Source organism: Bos mutus, chromosome 16 (genome assembly GCF_027580195.1).
Source record: "Bos mutus isolate GX-2022 chromosome 16, NWIPB_WYAK_1.1, whole genome shotgun sequence".
Taxonomy (NCBI): Eukaryota; Metazoa; Chordata; class Mammalia; order Artiodactyla; family Bovidae; genus Bos; species Bos mutus.
In genome coordinates, this window is record NC_091632.1 from 56,710,118 (window position 1) to 56,728,456 (window position 18,339).

At 48.0% G+C, this 18,339-nt stretch overlaps 1 protein-coding gene across 2 annotated transcripts in view; it reads left to right on the forward strand.

The window, feature by feature from the left end:
• Positions 1 to 448: 448 nt before the first annotated feature.
• PARP1 (poly(ADP-ribose) polymerase 1) overlaps positions 449 to 18,339 on the forward strand; it is a 41,475-nt gene continuing 23,584 nt past the window's right edge. The window contains exons 1-5 of one of the 2 annotated variants that reach the window (XM_070385405.1): positions 449 to 743; positions 6,150 to 6,315; positions 13,228 to 13,343; positions 14,855 to 15,069; positions 16,510 to 16,609. In XM_070385405.1, the coding sequence (XP_070241506.1) occupies positions 624 to 743; positions 6,150 to 6,315; positions 13,228 to 13,343; positions 14,855 to 15,069; positions 16,510 to 16,609 (717 nt within the window). In that variant the 5' untranslated portion in view covers positions 449 to 623. Of the gene's footprint in view, positions 744 to 6,149; positions 6,316 to 13,218; positions 13,344 to 14,854; positions 15,070 to 16,509; positions 16,610 to 18,339 lie in introns of both variants that reach the window. The other variant, XM_070385404.1, reaches the window with a different exon arrangement.

The window sequence follows — 18,339 nt, forward strand, 5'->3', positions numbered from 1 at the left end:
CAGTGCTGTGATAACTATTGCTGAGACTCCCGAAATTTGTATCCATGCATTAAAATCCATATGAAGGCGATGCTAGACTTCAGTTAGTATTCGGTCCCAATGGTCCGCAGACTGCAGTCAAGCCCAGGCGAAGGCCTGCCCAGGTCCTCTGGCTGCCAAAGGACTTTCCCCAGCTAGTCCAGCCCCTTCCAGATCTGGCTGGAATCAGCTGTGAAAACACTTAAGCCTTCCTGGGGACAAACAGTTAAAGGGGACACATGGTGAAAGGACTGGCAGCCCGTCCTTCCCAGGGCTGCAGGCAAGGGTCTGCCGGGCCTCTGCCTCCAGCATCCCGGAGGGAGGTCGCGCAGCCGCAGGCGCCGGGGAACTATCGCCCCCACCCCCGGCCGGCAGGGGGCGCGCGCGCCGGCGGCCCCGCCCCTGCGCACGGGCGCCGGGGCGTGCCCGCCGCCAGGCATCAGCAATCTATCGGGAGCGGCGGGTGGCCTACGCGGCGTGTTCGGAGGCGGCGGCGGTTCTAGGCGCCTGGCCGCCGGGTAGCGGATCGGTGGTTGAGACGGTAGTAGCAGCAGCGGGTCTCCAGGTCGCGGCGTCGGGCTTCCGGAGCTGTGAGCGGTAGAAGGATGGCGGAGTCTTCAGACAAGCTCTACCGGGTCGAGTACGCCAAGAGCGGGCGCGCGTCTTGCAAGAAATGCAAAGAGAGCATCCCCAAGGACTCGATCCGGATGGCCTTCATGGTGCAGGTGCGGGCGGATGGGGCGCTTTGTGCGCGGCCGGGCCTTCGCGCGTCCGAGGAGGGTGGGGGGAGGGCCGGCCCGGAGCCGTGGGCCTGGCCGACCGCTCCCAGCCAGCGCGGGGCCTGCGGGCACAGCTGCTATCGCAGGACAAGCCCGCCGGGTGGACCCTTCTTCCGTCAGGTTTTGCTGATCTTGCAGGAAAAGCCCGGGAAATACGGTCTGGAGCCGGTGGGGCCTTTTACTTTGTGAAAATTGGGAGCCGCTTCTGTCCTTAATTCTGGGTTTATTTTATTGCCATACGTTTCGGGAAGGAAACTGACTCGTGGTTTTTTGAGGCTAGTCTGTCTGGTTTTGACCTACCTTGTTTTGGAAGATATTTGTCCTACATTGACGGTGGCGACTGGCAAGTGACGATTTGGATTTTTTTTAATCTATTTTTGGCTATCATTTCAACACCCGCTCACTCTTTTTTTTTAATTAATTATGCAAAACTATGCAAGTCGATGTCGATGTCATTTCAGTACAGTGCGTTCACTTTTGGCTTACGTTATGGTTTAACATTTCCCCCCAAACTTTCCAAGTTCACAGAACGTCGTCTTTGTAGCTATCCGGTTTGAGTAAGAGTGGTTCGTAGTGATTCTCATCTGGGCTTGTTAATAGAGTCAAGATTCCCTCCGGTGGTCCCTAAGGCTTCGGAGCAGGCCAGGAGAGTTGTTGAAGTGAGGTGGTGTGTCTGAAGACCCCTCCCAGGGCAGAGAGATTCCTGCCACTTTCAGCTTCCAAAAAGCTCCCGTCTGTCTGTGTAATTCTAGTTCCCACCTGCCCTGTCCTCCCCACCCCAAGGTAAAGCTTTTGTCCAAGCTTAGTGCTCATGGTCAAGATAGCTTGATTTCCCTCCACCGGTGAGGCAGTAGGTATTTTAGGAATGACTAGGTGGTATTGCTGCATTTGCGGTAGTTAGGTGGTGTAGGGGGATGGGTACCAGTGTGTACTAAGGCTATCTCATTTCATAATATTGTTACCAAGTCCCAGCTCAATTTGCTTACTGCCCGACAGGCTAATTGAAGCAAGGAATACTAACTTCATTATTTGGAAAGTCAACTGACCGAGAAAATGGCAGACTGTTGTCTTAAAGTCAGTTGTCTTGTTGGGATCTGGATGCCAGCTTCTTTTATAGGACACAGAGGGGAAGGAGTTGAGAAAGTAAAGATCATTTTCTTGCAAATCTCTCCTGAAATGGCCAACCTTAGGGAGGGGAAAGAAACTGAAGTTGCTTAGTCGTGTTCAACTCTGCAACCCCATGGACTGTAGCCTGCTGGGCTCCTCCGTCCATGTGATTTTCCAGGCAAGAATACTGGAGTGGGTTGCCATTTCCTTCTCCAGGGGGTCTTCCCGACCCAGGGATCCAACCGGGGTCCCCGGCACTGCAGGCAGATTCTTTACCATCTGAGCCACCAGGGGAGCCCTTAGAGAGGGGATGTATGTGTTAATCCCTTTAGGCAGAGGGGCAGGGTGCCCGGAAGCAGATTATTATATATGATTATAGTAACGAACAATGAAAAATGAAGGTTAAAGTCCAATAAACAGATCCTGATCCATCTGGGAGTTAGAATTAGCAACAGTATGTCACTTCTCAGGTGGCACTAGTGGTAAAGAACCTGTCTGCCAATGCAGGAGACCTGAGAGATGCAGGTTTAATCCCTGGGTCTGGAAGATCCCCTGAAGAAGGAAATGGGAACCCACTGCAGTATTCTTGCCCGGGAAATTACATGGACAGAGGAGCCTGACAGGCTCCAACAATATGACAGGGGTTGGCATTGTCATCTTAGTATCATTCTCAGGGCCACCTAGCTCACTACTGAACATTTATCACTTAGTAAACACTCACTGAGCACCAGTTAGATTCTAGGCATGGTGTTAAGTACCACGGGCACAAGGACAGACTCCATTTCCGGGAGCTCCCAATTTGGTTAAAGGGGTGATGACTGGTAAACATTGCTGTGCTGGGGTGAGTGCCACCTGATGGGTGCCCTTGGCATGGTGGGTGCCAAATTGGAGCTCACCACAGAAGTGGCAGAAAGTTGAGGATGGAGGAGTAGACAAGGCCTCCTGTTTGAGGAGCCTTATCTCCCCCAGAGCGTCTTTTCATTTCATCCTAACGTTTGGGTGGCTTGCTGATCTCGTGAAGTCCCCATTAATACAGGGGCTCTTAACCTGGAGTCTGTGGGATGGCACGTAGAACTCAAGAGGTCCATGAGTTTCAATGAGAAAAGATTGCTGTCTTCCCTGGACTTCGGTTACAATTCATTACTTTCTACAGTTATGAATGTAAGCCCCAAAGCAAAGGCACAGTGACAGTAACTGCAGTTTCTGTCATCAGCAGTAGTTATTTTCATATCATTTACAGATGTTGGGGATTTTTAAAAATAATCATTTATACTCGTCTCAGCAAGATTGTGGGCTTCCCTGGTGGCTCAGACGGTAAAGAATCCACCTGCAGTGCAGGAAACCTGGGTTCGATCCGTGGGTTGGGATCCCCTGGAGGAGGGCATGGCATGGCAACCCATTCCAGTATTCTTGCCTGGAGAATCCTCATGGACAGAGGAGCCTGGCAGCCTACAGTCTGTTGGGTCACAGAGTCGGACATGACTGAACAACTAAGTGTGGCATAACATGGCAACAAGATTACAGTAGTTGTTAGCAATAAGATTATAGTAGTAATTAAAGCGGTACTGTATCTTGTTATTTAATGCTTTAAAGTTTGTGGTGAAGGACAGGGAAGCCTGGTATGCTACAGTCCATGGGGTTGCAAAGAGTTGGACTGAGCGACTTGTAGATTACTGTATCCCAGTAAACTTTTTAAATGTTTTCATAATTATTTTAATACCATTGATTTCCTTTGTGAACTTACGTATTTTATTGTGCATTTTAAAATGTTAGTCTGAGAAAGGGACATCCATAGGCTTCACTGGACAGTCAGAGAGGACCCTGTTCTACTGGGACATGGGTGAGGAGTGAAGAGGCTGGTTGGCTCTAGTCCAGAGGGTTCCACTGAGTAAACACTTCTAAACTAAACAAAGTGTAACATTCTGGGCTCTCCTGTTTACTTTTAGTGAAGGAATTAAAATTAAGTGTGATTTTTTTTCTCTAATGGTAATTGAGGGTGGAGTTTTAACACAAATGTTTTGTAGGTCCTGTAGGCTGAGCTGGTGAAGGCCAGAAAAAAGAAGCCTTTCTTCCCCCACCCCCACCCCCTTTGGATTTAAATACCTTCTTTTACATTTGTGTGGGAGGATTGTTTGCGGAGGAGTATCCAATACCTGATACTTTAGCTGGCAGGCCCTGGGGCAGCCTGGAGGGGAATGAACCGGACCTTGCTGTTCTTGGGAGGGCCTGCAGGAAACCCTGCTGACTTTCTTCCTGGTAACAGTGGTTCTGCACTCTCTGGGGTAGCCTGGCCCTGGTGTGGCCTCTTTTTTATAGCCCATTTCTCAGGAAGCAGCCTGAGGTGGCTGGGTAAGGACCCTGGTGCGTGGTGGGCCCTCATGTTTGCTGAGTCTACAGCCAAGGATTCTGCTCCTTACAGCAGCCGGGCGGCTGCCTGGTGAGGCAGTAGTCTTGTGACCTTGGTCTGGTTACTTTCTTGCCATCTCATCCTCAGTCCTGAGTTCTTAAGTATAAAGCTTTGTGTTGATCAAGGGTTCTTTCCTCTGGAGGGAGACCAGCGGCCTCAGCAGTCCCAGAGTTTGTGCCATGAGTATATCCTGGTGGAGACTTTTTATGTTTGGCACTGTGCCGGTGGCTGGGGACACAGCACTCAGGCCAAAGTTAAAGGAGCAAGTGTGGGGGCCTCAGAGAGCCAGGAAGAAATTGTGGCCGTAGGTTCCGGGGTGGGGGGGCGGTGGGCAGAGCCATGAGTTAGGGCCCTCCCTCTGCACTTAGAGGAGGCTTAAAGAGGGGTTCCAGGGCATGCAGAGCCAAGTCAAGGCCACTGCAGATGCTGTAACAAGACGTCCGGTTGCTTAAGGATATGCTGGCTGCCTTGGTGAACGTTTGAGAGCCAGGACACGAGTCTGTTCTCTGAAATGCCATTTGTTGACTGGGTGTGGATGGGGAGGGCTGTCTTGGAGTGAGCATCTTTCCCACAGCAGGAGTTCCTCCATCCTTCCTTTCTTCCTCTTCCCTCCAGACCTGGGGCACCCCGCAAACGTTCTGAGTGCCTGCCGTGACTGTGCTGGCAAGACAGGCGTTGCATGGCGCCTCTCTGGCAGCTCCTGACCCGATGCAGGGCACAGACCTTGATCAAATAATAGCCCAAATGGATCTTAACTCTGGGGAGCTATGGGAAGGGGCATCTGTCATGGGACCTGAGGAAGTGCTGTTGGCTCTGGTTAGAGCTGGGAAGCCCAGAGGACAGCCATTGCTGCTGTAAACCCAAGCTGCGCGACCCTGAGTCCTGTGCCCCAGCCATTATCCCTGTATTTTATTCAGTGCTGTCTATAAAACCCAGAGAGAGGCTGCTCACCTAGTAGGAGAGGGCCAGTTGGGAGAGCTCATCCCTGCTTTTCCCGAGCACTTTCTGTGTCCGCATAACTCCATCCTAAACGTTTTGCTTGGTGTTTATTTTTAATGCTGTTTTATGCCATCTGCTTGACATTTAGATTTATGTCCTATCAAAGCAGATGTTTGGGGTAGTCAGTCAGAAGAACCGTTTGTGTATTTTTAAGTACCTCTTCCTGCCAAGAGACGTAGAGCAGCATAGTGGAAAGAACGGGGGCTGAATCACCTGCTGCATGTCTGACCGCACCCCCATGAGACTGTGAAATGAGGGTGCTGGTTCCTCAGACAGCTGTGGGGTGTCCCATGGTGGGTGGTGGGCAGCAGGGTCACTCCAGCTCCTGGGGGTGGGGCGCCCCTCAGCCGGTCCCTTTGAGTCTCCCTCATGAAAGTCCTTCATTCCGTGCACATCTGCGTGGCTGCTGCCAGCATGACACTTCTCTGACACATCTGCTCAGCCTGGCGCTTATCAGGGACTCATTCCCCATTGTCCTAGGTGCACAGAGCCCTGGGGGTCGTGCAGGCCCTGGCGGTGGCGGGGCCTCTTCCGCTTGGGGGGGCCCAGGATGCAGGACTGGCATCTCCTGTGCCTTCACCGAGTTCTGAGCTGAGTTTGCGACTGAAACGCAGTGGCAAGTTTGGTATCTGCGCTCAGGGCTGAACTCTAAGCTGAAGTGCCGGTCAGCCCCACGGGATGGCCTGGTGCCTGTCCCATGGCAGGCAAGGCAGCTTCCTCAGCTGAGGGGTGGGTGCCGTCCTCTGTTGACAGATAAGCAAGGGGGTTTGGGATGTCTGGTGCTGAGGGCCGCACCTGAGGCTCACGGCTCTTTTCCGCTTCTGATTCCGCCCTTCTAGTCGCCCATGTTCGATGGGAAAATCCCGCACTGGTACCACCTCTCCTGTTTCTGGAAGGTCGGCTTCTCCATCTGGCACCCTGATGTCGAGGTGGAGGGGTTCTCTGAGCTCCGCTGGGATGACCAGCAGACGATCAAGAAGATGGCCGAGACTGGCGGAGCGACAGGTGTGTGCGCAGTGGGGAGGCGCGGGGGTCGCCCCAACCCTGGAGCTTCCTGGGTAGGGGCCCACTCTGTGAGAGCAAAGAGTAGGTCCTTCAGCTCACTCTCCCGTTACTCCAGCAGCATTCAGTGACCCAGACTTGTCCTTTTGGGTGCGGGATATGTTCCTTCTAGATGCTTGAAATGTAGCCTTTAAATTTGCTGTGGTTGTTATCTTACTAGACCCTCTTTTAGAGTAGTTTCAGGTTCACAGCACAATTAAGCAAAAAGTATGGGAAGTGGAGAGTTTCCACAGAGGTGTGACCTCTTCCACCATCAACTTGCCCCAGCAGCTGAAGTTACATTGACACATCCGTTCAGCCAAAGTCCAGAGTTTATATTAGCCATCAGTCGTGGTGGTGTACATCTTTCCTGTAAGGGTTTGAGCAAATGTATAATGACAAATATCCATCATCATAATGTCATACAGAGTATTTCCATTACTCTGTAAAATTCCTCTGCATTCTACCTGTTCGTCGCTCTGTCTCCCAACCCCTGGCAACCACTGATGTTTTTCCTATCTCCATAGTTTCATCTGTTCTAGAATATTGTGTCATTAGACTCACACAGTATGTAACCTTTTCACATTGGCTTATCTCACTGGGTAATATACACATAAGGCTCCTGCGTATCTTGTCACAGGTGGATAACGTTTCTTGGGGGCACCGAATATTCCACTGTCTGGAAGCACCAGTTTATCCATTCGCCTAGTGAAGGACACCTCAAGTGCAGCCCGTTCTAGCAATTATGAATAAAACTATGTCCCCGTGCAGGGTTGTGTGTGGACATAAGTTTTTTAGTCATTTGGATAAATACTAAATACCAAGGCACACAGTTGCTGGATTGTATGGTAAGAGTATCTTTAGATAGCAAGCTGTCTTGCTTGACCATTACATTCCTACCAGTAATGAATCAGAGTTCCTATTACTCCACGTCCTTACCAATGTTTGTTACCAGTGTTTTGGATTCTGGCAAACTAATAGATTTGTAGTGGTATCTTATTTTAATTTGCAATTCCCTAGTACCATATGGGCAAAGCTAACACAATTCTGCTAAGAGAACGCACTGGTCATAGCAGACACTCTTTTTCAACAGTATAAGAGACACTTTACACCTGGATAACACCAAATGGTCAACACTGAAATCAGATTGATTACATTTTTGTGGCCAAAGTTGGAGAAGCTGTATACGTCAGCAAAAACGAGACCTGGAGCTGACTGTGGCTCAGATCATCAGCTCCTTACAGCACAATTCATGTTTAAATTAAAGAAAGTGAGAAAAACCACTAGGCCAGTCCATTGCGATCTAAATCAGATCCCCTGTGATTATATAGTGAAAGTGATGAATAGATTCAAGGGATTAGATCTAGTATACAGAGTGCCTGAAGAACTGTGGACAGAGGTTCGTAATATTGTACAGGAGGCAGCGAACGAAACCATCCCAAAGAAAAAGAAATGCAAGAAGGCACAGTGGTTGTCTGAGGAGGCTTTACAAATAGCTGAGGCAGGAAAAGAAGCAAAAAGCAAGGGAGAAGGGGAAAGGTTACCCAACTGAATGTAGAGTTCAGGAGAATAGCAGGGAGAGATAAGAAGACCTTCTTCAGTGAACAATGCAAAGAAATAGAAGAAAACAACAGAAGGGGAAAGACTAGAGAGCCCCTCAAGAAAATTGGAAATAGCAATGGAACATTTCATCCAAAGATGGACACAATAATGGACAGAAACGTTAAGATCTGATAGAAGCACAAGAGATCAAGAAGAGATGGCAAGAATATACAGAACTGGACAAAAAAGATCTTAATGACCTGGATAGCCACAATAGTGTGGTCACTTACCCAGAGCCGGACATTCTGGAGTGTAAAGTCAAGTGGGCCTTAGGAATCACTGCTGCCAGTAAAGCTAGTGGAGGTGATGGAATTCCAGCAGAGTTATTTAAAATCCTAAATGATGCTATTAAAGTGCTGCAGCCAACATGTCAGCAAATTTGGAAAAGCCAGCAGTGACCGCAGGACTGAAAGAGGTCAGGCTTCACCCCAGTTCCCAAGGAAGGCAGTACTGAAGAGTGTTGACACTACGGGGCAGTTGCGCTCATCTCCTGTGCTAGTAAGGTTGTGCTCAAAATCCTGCAGCCTTCCACAGTACGTGAACCGAGAACTTCCAGATGTTCAATTAGGGTTTAGAAAAAGGCAGAGGAAGCAGAGGTTAAATTGCCAACACTCATGGATCATAGAGAAAGCAAGGGAATTCCAGAAAATCATCCACCTCTGTTTGACTAGCTATGCCAAAGCCTTTGACTTTGTGGTTCATAACTGTGGAAAACTCTTAAAGAGATAGAAATACCAGACCATCTTACCTGTCTCCTGAGAAACCTCTATGCAGATCAAGAAGCAACAGTTAGAACCTTATATGGAACAACTGACTGGTTCAAAATTGAGAAAGCAGTATGGCAACGCTGGTTATTGTCACCCTGTTTGTTTAACTTATATGCAGAACACATCATGCAAAATGCCAAGGTGGATGAGTTATAAGCGGGAATCAAGATTGCTAAGAGAAATATCAACAACCTCAAATATGTAAATGATATCACTTCAATGGCAGAAAGCAAAGAGAAATTTAGCCTTTTGAGGGTGAAAGAGCAGAGTGAAAAAGCTGGCTTAAAACTCAACATTTAAAAAACCAAGATCATGGCATCCGGTCCCAGCACTTCATGGCAAATAGAAGGGGATGAGGTGGAAGCAGTGACAGATTTCCTCTTCTTGGGCTCCAGAATCACCGTGCACGGTGACTGCAGCCATGAAATTAGAAGATAGTTGCTTCTTGAAGACAGGAAGGTTACGACAAACCTAGACAGTGTATTAAAAAGCAAGGACATCACTTTGCCAACAGAAATTTGTATAGTTAAGGCTGTAGTCTTTTTCTAGTAGCCACGTATGGATGTGAGAGTTGGGCCATAAAGAAAGCAGTGCCGAAGAACTGATGCTTTCAAGCTGGTGCTAGAGAATACTCTTGAGAGTCCCTTGGACAACAGGAAGATCAAACCATTCAATCCTACAGGAAATCAACCATGAATACTCATTGGAAGGACTGATGCTGAAGCTGAAGCTCCAGTACTTTGGCTACCTGATCCGAAGAGCCGACTCATTGGAAAAATCCCTGATGCTGGGAAAAATGGAAGGCAGCAGGAGACAAGGGCAACAGCAGATAAGATGGTTGGATGGCATCACCAATTCAATGGACATGAACTTGGAAAAACTCCAGGAGATGGTGAGGGACAGGGAGGCCTGCCATGCTGCAGCCCATGGGATCACAGAGAATCAGAAACAACTTGACAACTGAATAGCAAGAAGTACCATATGATTTTGAGCATCTTTTCACGTCATTTTATTGAGTTCATCGTATAGTTTGGACAGCAGTCCTTTATCAGATATGCCTTTTGCAAGTATTTTCTCTCAGTCTGTGGCTTATATCTTTTATTCTCTTGGTGCTATCTTTCACAGAGTAGACATTTTTTATTTTAATAAAGTCTGACTTATAAATTATTTCTTTTATGTACTGGGTCTGGTACCATCTATAAAAAGTTATCACCAGGGGCTTCCCTGGCAGTACAGTGGTTGAGACTGCGCCTCCAATGCAGGGGGCACAGGTTCAATCCCTGGTCGAGGAAATAAGATCCCACATGCTGTAAGGCACAGCCAAAAAACTTTAAGAATAATAATAATTGATAAGTAAATAAAAAGTTACCACCATACCCAGATGGTGCTAGTGGTAAAGAACTCACTTGCCAATGCAGGAGACTTAACACAGGTTCAGTCCCTGGGTTGGGAAGATCCCCTGGAGGAGGAAATGGCAACCCACTCCAGTATTCTTGCCTGGAGAATCCCATGGACAGAGGAGCCTGGCAGTCTCCTGGCAGTCCATAAGGTCACACAGAGTCAGCCATGACTGAAGCAACTTAGCACCATACCCAAGGTCATCTAGATTTTCTCCTATGTTATTTTCTAGAAGTTTTATAGTTTTATGTTTAATCAATACATTTAAGTCTGTGATTCATTTTGAGTTACTATTTGCCACAGGTGTAATCTGTCTAGATTAAATTTTTTTGCACATTTATGTCTTATTGTCCCAGCACCACTTGTTGAAAAAGCTGTCTGTTCGCCACTGAGTTGACTTTGCTCCTTTATCAAACATCAAGTGACTGTGTCTGTGTGGGTATACTTACTGGACTGTGTTCTGGCTTATTTATCAGTTTTGCCAGCATCACACTGATTTGATTATATAGCTTTACAGTGAGTCTTGTTGTCAGGCAGTGTCAGTTCCCTGACTTTGTTCCTCTTCAATATTGCGTTGGCTGTTCTGGGTCTCCTGCCTCTCCGTATAAGCTGTGGTCAGTTGGTCAGTATCCACAAACTCAACTTGCTAAGATGCCTTTAAATTTCAAATGGTCGATTTTATTTTTTAGTCATCCTTTGAAGGCTATCTCCTGAGACTCTATTCTCATTTCTCTGCCTTCTTGTGAACTGACCCAGTTTAACCTATGATTGTGACTCCAGGCTGTTTTGGAGAACAAGAAGTTTTAAATTGTCCCAGATCCTGTAATTCAGAAAGAACTATCATTAATATTGCAGGGTGTCTTATTAGAAAATGTTTTTCTATTCAGACATTGATGCTTGTGTGTTTGTGGGTTTTTACTCCTGCAGAAAAAGGTTTCTACCTTAAGTATAATACTTTTTTTTTTAATGTTCAGTCACCTTTTCTTTGTGATAAAATATACATAACACAGTGCTTACCACTCTGAGTGTACATTTCAGTGGTGTTAAGTGCAATTCACACTGCTATGCAGCCACACCATCATCCTTCAAAACTTTTTCATCTTCCTAAAGTATTACTTCATACCCATGAAACATGAACTCCTCTTTTCTCCTCCCCCTACTCTCTGACAACCACTGTTTCTGTCTCTGTGAGCTTGATTACTTCTAGGTACCTCATACACGTGGAATGACACAGTATTTATCCTTTTGGGTTTGGCCTATACTGTGTTTGTCCATCTGTGTCTGACTTATTTTACTTCGCATGTCTTCAGGGTTCATTCATGTGGCGTCTGTCAGAATTTCCTTCCTTTTAAAGGCTGGGTAAGAATTCTGTGATATGGCTATCCCACATTTCATTTATCTGTTCATTCTTTGGTGGACATTTGAGTTGTTTCTGCCTTTTGGTCATTGGTGAATATTGGTGTGCATTTATCTGATGCAGACCCTGTTTTCTGTTCTCTTATGTATATACTCATAAGTGGAGTTATGAGTGGAATTATCATAAGTGGAATTTTCATATCAATACTCTACGTTCAATTTTTTTGTGTAAACTGTAGTACTGTTTGCCACAGCAGCTGTGGGTTTCTGATTTCTCCACATCCTTATCAACACTTTTGTTTTCTGGATTTTTTGGTTTTACAGGAGTTTTTAAAATATCCTTAATGTTTTGAAGTGATATTTCATAATCTTGATTTATATTTCCCTGTGGTCTACACATTGCATTTTATAGCTTAATATTTACTTTTCTCACATTAAAAGTTACAGATTTCCATCATTATTGTTCAAGATAACATTGTACTCATTTATTCAGATCTTGCTAAATTTTGTGCATCATTTAAGTATTTGGCATATATTACAGTAATTTGACTGAGTCCTTGTCATATTGCTTTATCAGTTTTTCCAGTTGAGCTGAGACACCTGAAGGTTAGTTGAGTGGCCCAAGGTTAGCATGGTGGTGAATGTCCGTGGCGAGATTCAAGTCCAGACTCTCTTACTTTTGAAACTAGGCTGTAAACCATTTAGTTCTGTTACAAACAGCACTGTGTCAAATTTCTCATATATCCTGGGCATCTATCCAGTTATTTCTTTAATTCTAAGAGGAGGAAATACTGCTAAAAGAGATGAACTGTTTCACAGTGTGTGTGCCAGCCTGCCTTTTAGAAGGATTGTATCAGTTCTGCCTGTACCAGCAATGTGTGATGTACCCATTTCTCCACTTCCACACCATCCATCCCTAAGTACTTTTCATTTCGCTGGACATGTGTTTCATCATAATGAAGCTTCATCTTTGAGTCAGTGTTCTTGTTGTAATATCTGTTTTCTCACAATACCTGTTCTTAGTATTTTGAAATTTTTCATCCAGAATTTTTAAAATAATACACAGTTATATGCACAGACTTTACACGTACAGTTCAGTGAATTTTGGCAAGTGCATGCATGCATCTAACATTCACCCATCAATAAGTAGCCCCAGAAGGGTCCGTTGGGTCCTTTCTGAGTCATCTTTCCTCTCAGCAAGGTAACCATTGTTCTGATTTCTGTCCCTTTGGATTAATTTTGTGTGATTTAGCATTTGGGAGAGAAAGGAATAGTATCTTTTTCTCTTGTAAACTGCTTTTGCTCAGCATGTCTGTGAGACTCATCCAGGTTGTCTTATGTGTCATCAATTCTTTTTTTAATTACTGAAGAGTAGTCTTTTGACTATATCTCAGTTTGTTTGTTCATTCTCCTGTTGATCTACTATCATACGTCGTAGTAAGCACTTACTAAGTTCTTTCCAAAGTGAGGAAGGGGGCTACAGAGGAGGAGCCAGCATGGGAGTGGTAAGACCACCACCAGCTAACATTGTGCTATTTCCAGGAGCCTGAGAAAAATTTTAATTTCATTGCCAGAGAAGAAACTGTTAACCAACCACAGTAGTTAGAAACGAACGTAGAAGAGATGGACCAGCTGCAGTTGCCCAAAACACAAGGTGTCCTGGTAGAGGAATCTCAAGAGGTAGAGGAGGACAGGGCTCTTTGGAACTACACTGAGGCTGTTGAACTGAGCATGGCTGTGTTAGATGTTTCAGGCAAAGGCCAAGATGGAGTTGGCAGCAAGACCGAGAAGACACTGATTGACTTCGGGGCAGGGTACGCCAAGTCCAACAGAAGCACGTGCAAGAGCTGCATGGAGAAGATAGACAAGGTGAGAGCCTGGGGCTTGGTCTGTCTGCCTTTCTGGATTTCTTGCACTGGATGTCATTGGATAGCTCAAAAGAAAAAGAAAATAGGGCTTTAGGTGCTGGGTAAAACTAAAGTGAATCATCTTAGTAGAGACAGGAGATAACCGTGACTTTTCTTGTGGACACATCTAGCCCTGATTATTCACAGTGCTGTCCTTGTGTGTCACTGAACCTGCTCTTAGGAAACGTGGGAGAGTTTGGAAAACATGTATACAGTGGGTCTCTTCTGGACCCCCAAAGGGCTGCAGGAAGCTGTTGGTTGTGTTTTATGGTAGACTCAGTTTAAGGAGTGCGTTTGTTCCCTAGTGTCAGCCTCCAGGCTTTCTTCCGCTTAGTCAGGAACTCCGTCCACCCTCCTTCCTTTCCAGCTCTCACCCCTATAGAATGACAGCTGGTTGGGTAGAGTGACGGCCGTCTGAGTAGCTCAGACGCAGATCGAGGGGTTGGCCTGTGCCCTTTAGCCTCGTTACCAGAGATCCTCTCATCTTAGGCAAACATTCTGGTTGATTAATTTAAGGCATTGATGAGAAGTTTCTACCTCCTCAGTATTGTACAGGAAATTGAGGAGAGTCAGTGAGTGTTCAGAAAGGAAAAACATGGAGTTGCTAGATCTTCTCCAGCTGCCTTCTACCACAGGAATTTGAGGCACAAGTTGAAAGTTTCAAAGGGAGTGCCCAAGGCCGTGTGTCATGGAGCATGGCCGGGCCTGAGGTGGAGTTGTGTCAGTGCCACTTGGTCCGAGTTTCCCCGTCTGGGGCTTACAGGCCTGGAACTCACTAGGAATGTCAGACCTGGGCAGGATGGCAGGACTGGATGCTAGCTTTACGGGTTTGCTACCGCATTTTAGGGAGCCTTCATCTGTGTAAAGAGACTGAGGAGGCTGGGTAGGAAGTTGCAGAAGATCCCTGCTAGGATTGAGGCCTGCTCTGTGTCCCTTGGGGGCTTCCCTGGTGGCTCAGATGGTACAGAATCTGCCTGAAATACAGGAGACCCAGGTTCAATCCCTGGGTCAGGAAGATGCCCTGGAGGAGAAAACAGACAACCCGCTCCAGTATTCTTTCCTGGAGAATTCCTTGGGCAGAGGATCCTAACGGGCTACAGTCAATGGGATTGCAGAGTCAAATACGACTGAGCGACTAATACTTCTCCTTCTGGCTCCCATGAGCCTGCAGTCTAGCGTCCCAGCCATTGTTCTTACCTCTGCACCGGGGTCTGCAGAGCGTCCTCAGGGTGATGTTACCACTTTGTCACTTGCCCAGGCAGCTGGGTGGGCAGGTAGCTAGTTGGACTTAACCTTACTTAAAATTAGGGAGCAGAGGCTTCAGGGTAACACAATCCTTAATGGCATAAAAGAACCAAAACCTTCCAGCAGCCCTCCCATCACCTTCACTGTGGACCTGGTCGCCCCTGGGCCTCCCTGATGTTTGACCACCCTTCCTTGTCTCTCTTTTAACACGTGTGGATTCTCCTACAGGGCCAGGTGCGCCTGTCTAAAAAGGTGGTGTACCCCGATAAGCCCCAGCTGGGCATGGTTGACTGCTGGTACCACCCAAAGTGTTTTGTTCAGAAACGGGAGGAGCTGGGCTTCCGTCCCGAGTTCAGCGCAAGCCAGCTCATGGGCTTCAGCGTCCTCACCGCAGAGGACCAAGAAACCCTCAAGAAGCAGCTCCCGGCCATCAAGGGTGAAAGGTGGGTAGAGGGCTGGGGGTGGGGGGTGCCCATGGGGCTTCAGGGAAGGGCTTCCCGCAGGCCCAGAGTCTGTATCAGACTGCTGCACCCTCCTGACTGCCCCCTCTGAGCGTTCCCCTGACTAGAGTCTGCCACCGCCTCTCACCGCTCCATGGCCCGCTCTCACGTCCCCGTGGCATCCTCAAGTGCAGAGGCATCCTTCAAGCACTATCCCAGTTCTAAATGCACGCGTGTAGGACTTGCCTGGTGGTCCAGTGGTTGAGAGTCTGCCTTGCAGGGCTGGGGACACGGGTTCAACCCCTGGTCTGGGAAGATTTCGACATGCTGCCGGGCAGCTAAGCCTGTGTGCCCTAGAGCCCATGCTGTGCAACAAGAGAATCCACCACAGTAAAGAAGTCCTCGCACCACATCTAGAGAAAGCCCTCACATGGCAACAAAGACCCAGAACAGCCATGAGCAGATAGTAAATTTTAAAAATGAAATAAGTGCACAAGTTTATGGTATAGCACATGTGGTTCTGGAATGTTAAAGAAAACTAGCAAGTCAGAGGCATGGATTTTAAAGTCCTCAGGGCGCTTTGACACTCAGTATAGGTGTAAGAAGAATGCATAAGCTTCCATTTATGCCGTAACCACCAGAATGGGTTGAGCGTTCTGGTGTGCTGGGCGCTATGCTAAGCCTTTTACAGGATAATTCATTTAACCATCACCATGATCCTACAAGGCAGAGGGTATTCTTTTCCCCACTTTAATGAATGAGGGAAAATCCAGGGGTTCGATCTCAGGCCAGCGTGACAGCTGAAAGCATTAACCACCATGGCTGGCCTCCCCACCATGGCTGGCCTCCCCTGTTTCTAGGGGCTACTGATGACCCTCAGTGCCCTCTCTCAAGTCAGGGGTGATGCTCCTTGGTCAGCACTGTTTGCTGACCTGGCTGAGGCAGACCGGCTGGCGGCGCCTAGACTACTGCTTCTTGTTGGGCTTGAAATGATAGCTCGGCCTCCCGCATTTGAGAACAGCCTCTTGGCCTCAGGAGCAGCCCTGTGTCTTAGCTTGAAAGACTCAGTGCCTGACACTGGTGCTTTGTCTTCTGCGGTCCCTGCCCTCAGCCGTGGCCTTAACCTGTAGCATAGTCCCTGCCAGAACCTTCCAGGCCTGGTCTATGCCAGGAGATGGGTGGCATTTTGATGTCAAATGGGGCCTAAGCCCTAGGTGCTGCGCCAGGTTGTTCCAAGGCTCTGGAGCGACCGCTGGCCCGTCCTCACAGTGGAGTGTGTCATGAAGTGGCAGCTGCAGACCTGAGCAGACGGCGAGCTCCTGAGTGGGCAGCGCCTGGCCGTGCCGAATTAGAGTGGCGTGAGGATGCTGTGTCACCCGAGGCATTGGCTTTCAGGGTTTCAGTGGTTCTGGTTCTTTCTCTCACATTCTTTGTCTCTTTCAGAAAGAGAAAAGGTGATGAGGTGGATGGAATAGATGAAGTGACCAAGAAGAAATCTAAAAAAGAAAAAGACAAGGAGATTAAACTTGAAAAGGCCCTTAAGGTGAGTCCTGAGCTGTGTGTCTCCTCTCGCCATTCAGTCTAATTCTCTTCCTCATTCTGGGGAGAAAGTTAAAGGAGGTGCGGGTATCCTGCTTTATAAGAGCTTTTAAAATTCCCAAATCGATAGTTGTTGTTCAGTAGCCTGGCTTTCCCCCCAGGCTTTCTTTCCTCCTCCCAAAGCAACGCGAAGGCATCCACAGTGGGCTCTCAGCGTCAGACCAGTGGCCAGGCTGGTGGGAGCCGAGCTGTCGCTTCCCACTCAGCAGCCTCGTGCTGGGATGGGCATGTCACGCCTCAGCCATACAGTGCATCACCGCATCCCAGACCTGGAGCACATTGGAAACTGGGTATTGAATTCAAGGATGCCGAAGGTTCTTGGCACAGAGAATGGCTGAAAGAGATAAAATTCAATTTTCTTTTTATGAAAATCTCTTCTTGGGGAAGAAAAAAATAGAAGGCATATAGTAAAAGGAGAAAACTGCCCGTTAGATCGGTGGTCATTGAACAGAGACATTCGTCACCGTGTTGGTAAACGTTGTCGAAGCAAAGTAAGAATTATTAACCAGAAAATGGCGAGTGTTTGTTTGGGAAACTAGGAGGGGGCCGTCGGTCTCTTCTTGGAGGTGTGATTTCCATGCTTAACACGAATCACAGATTCGGTGTGGGTTGTCCTGCAGTTTAAAACGTGTCTGCTTTGTGCCAGCCCTGGCTGCAGGGCCACTACAGTGGGTTTGGTGTTCTTCCTTCCGTGCTCCACACGCTCCCAAGCCCGGCACATCCGTTTGTGCTGGCCTCCCGTCCTTGGTCACGTAGGTGACCTCATCCTGCTGCTCCCATCTCACCTTGCGCCCTTAGACTTCTTCCTTGTCCTCCCTCGTTCCTTATGCTCTCTCATTCCAAGGCTCACCACGTGGTCCTGCAGGGGTGGATTTTTAAAATTGCATATTTTATTTTTAAAAAATGATGCATACTAAATTCATTTTCACTTTGTTTTTGGACCACACCGTGCAGCATGTGGGATCTCAGCTCCCCAACCAGGCCTCAAACCCATGCCCCTTGCAGTGGAGGCACAGATTGTTAGCCACTGTACCACCAGGGAAGTTGCAGGGGTCACTATTACTGAGAGGCCCTTACGGAGGTGGGGCAGGGGAAGCAGTGTGTGTGATGCAGCTTTGTCACGTTAAAGCCCTTCTCACCCAGTGCTGAGAGAGCTGGCATTTTCATCTGTCTTGCAGAGGTGGGGGTCTCAGGGCATGACCCGCGCAGTCCCCTAAAGCAGGAGGAAGTGTTCCCCTGCCCTGACTCTGCTGTGGGGAGGCCACTGCCTTTCTAAGCAAAGCACATGTGAGAATGAGTGCAGTGACGGGAAAAGTGCCCACGAAGAGTAAGCACTGCATAAATGTTACCACAGAGATTTACAGTTCTGTTTTCAGAAGACCTGAAGTCTGTTCACAATAGTGAGCATAATGCACAGTTGAGGCAGTCGGAGTGTTTGGGGCTTGTCCCTGCTCGCTCGCAGGTAGTTGGGGAGCCGACCCTCCTCCCTTCGGTGCTGGGTGTTGGGACAGATAAACCCGGTGCCTTCTTGCGTGCGTGTCCTGGGATTTGTCTCTGAGGGGCTGGTTCCAGGGACTCAGGTGCCCAAGTGCCCAAACCCCAGGCCGACTCAAGACACGGCGCCCCGTGCTAGGAGCAGGGTCCTGGGGATGCGGCAGCTCCGCTCAGTGCAGG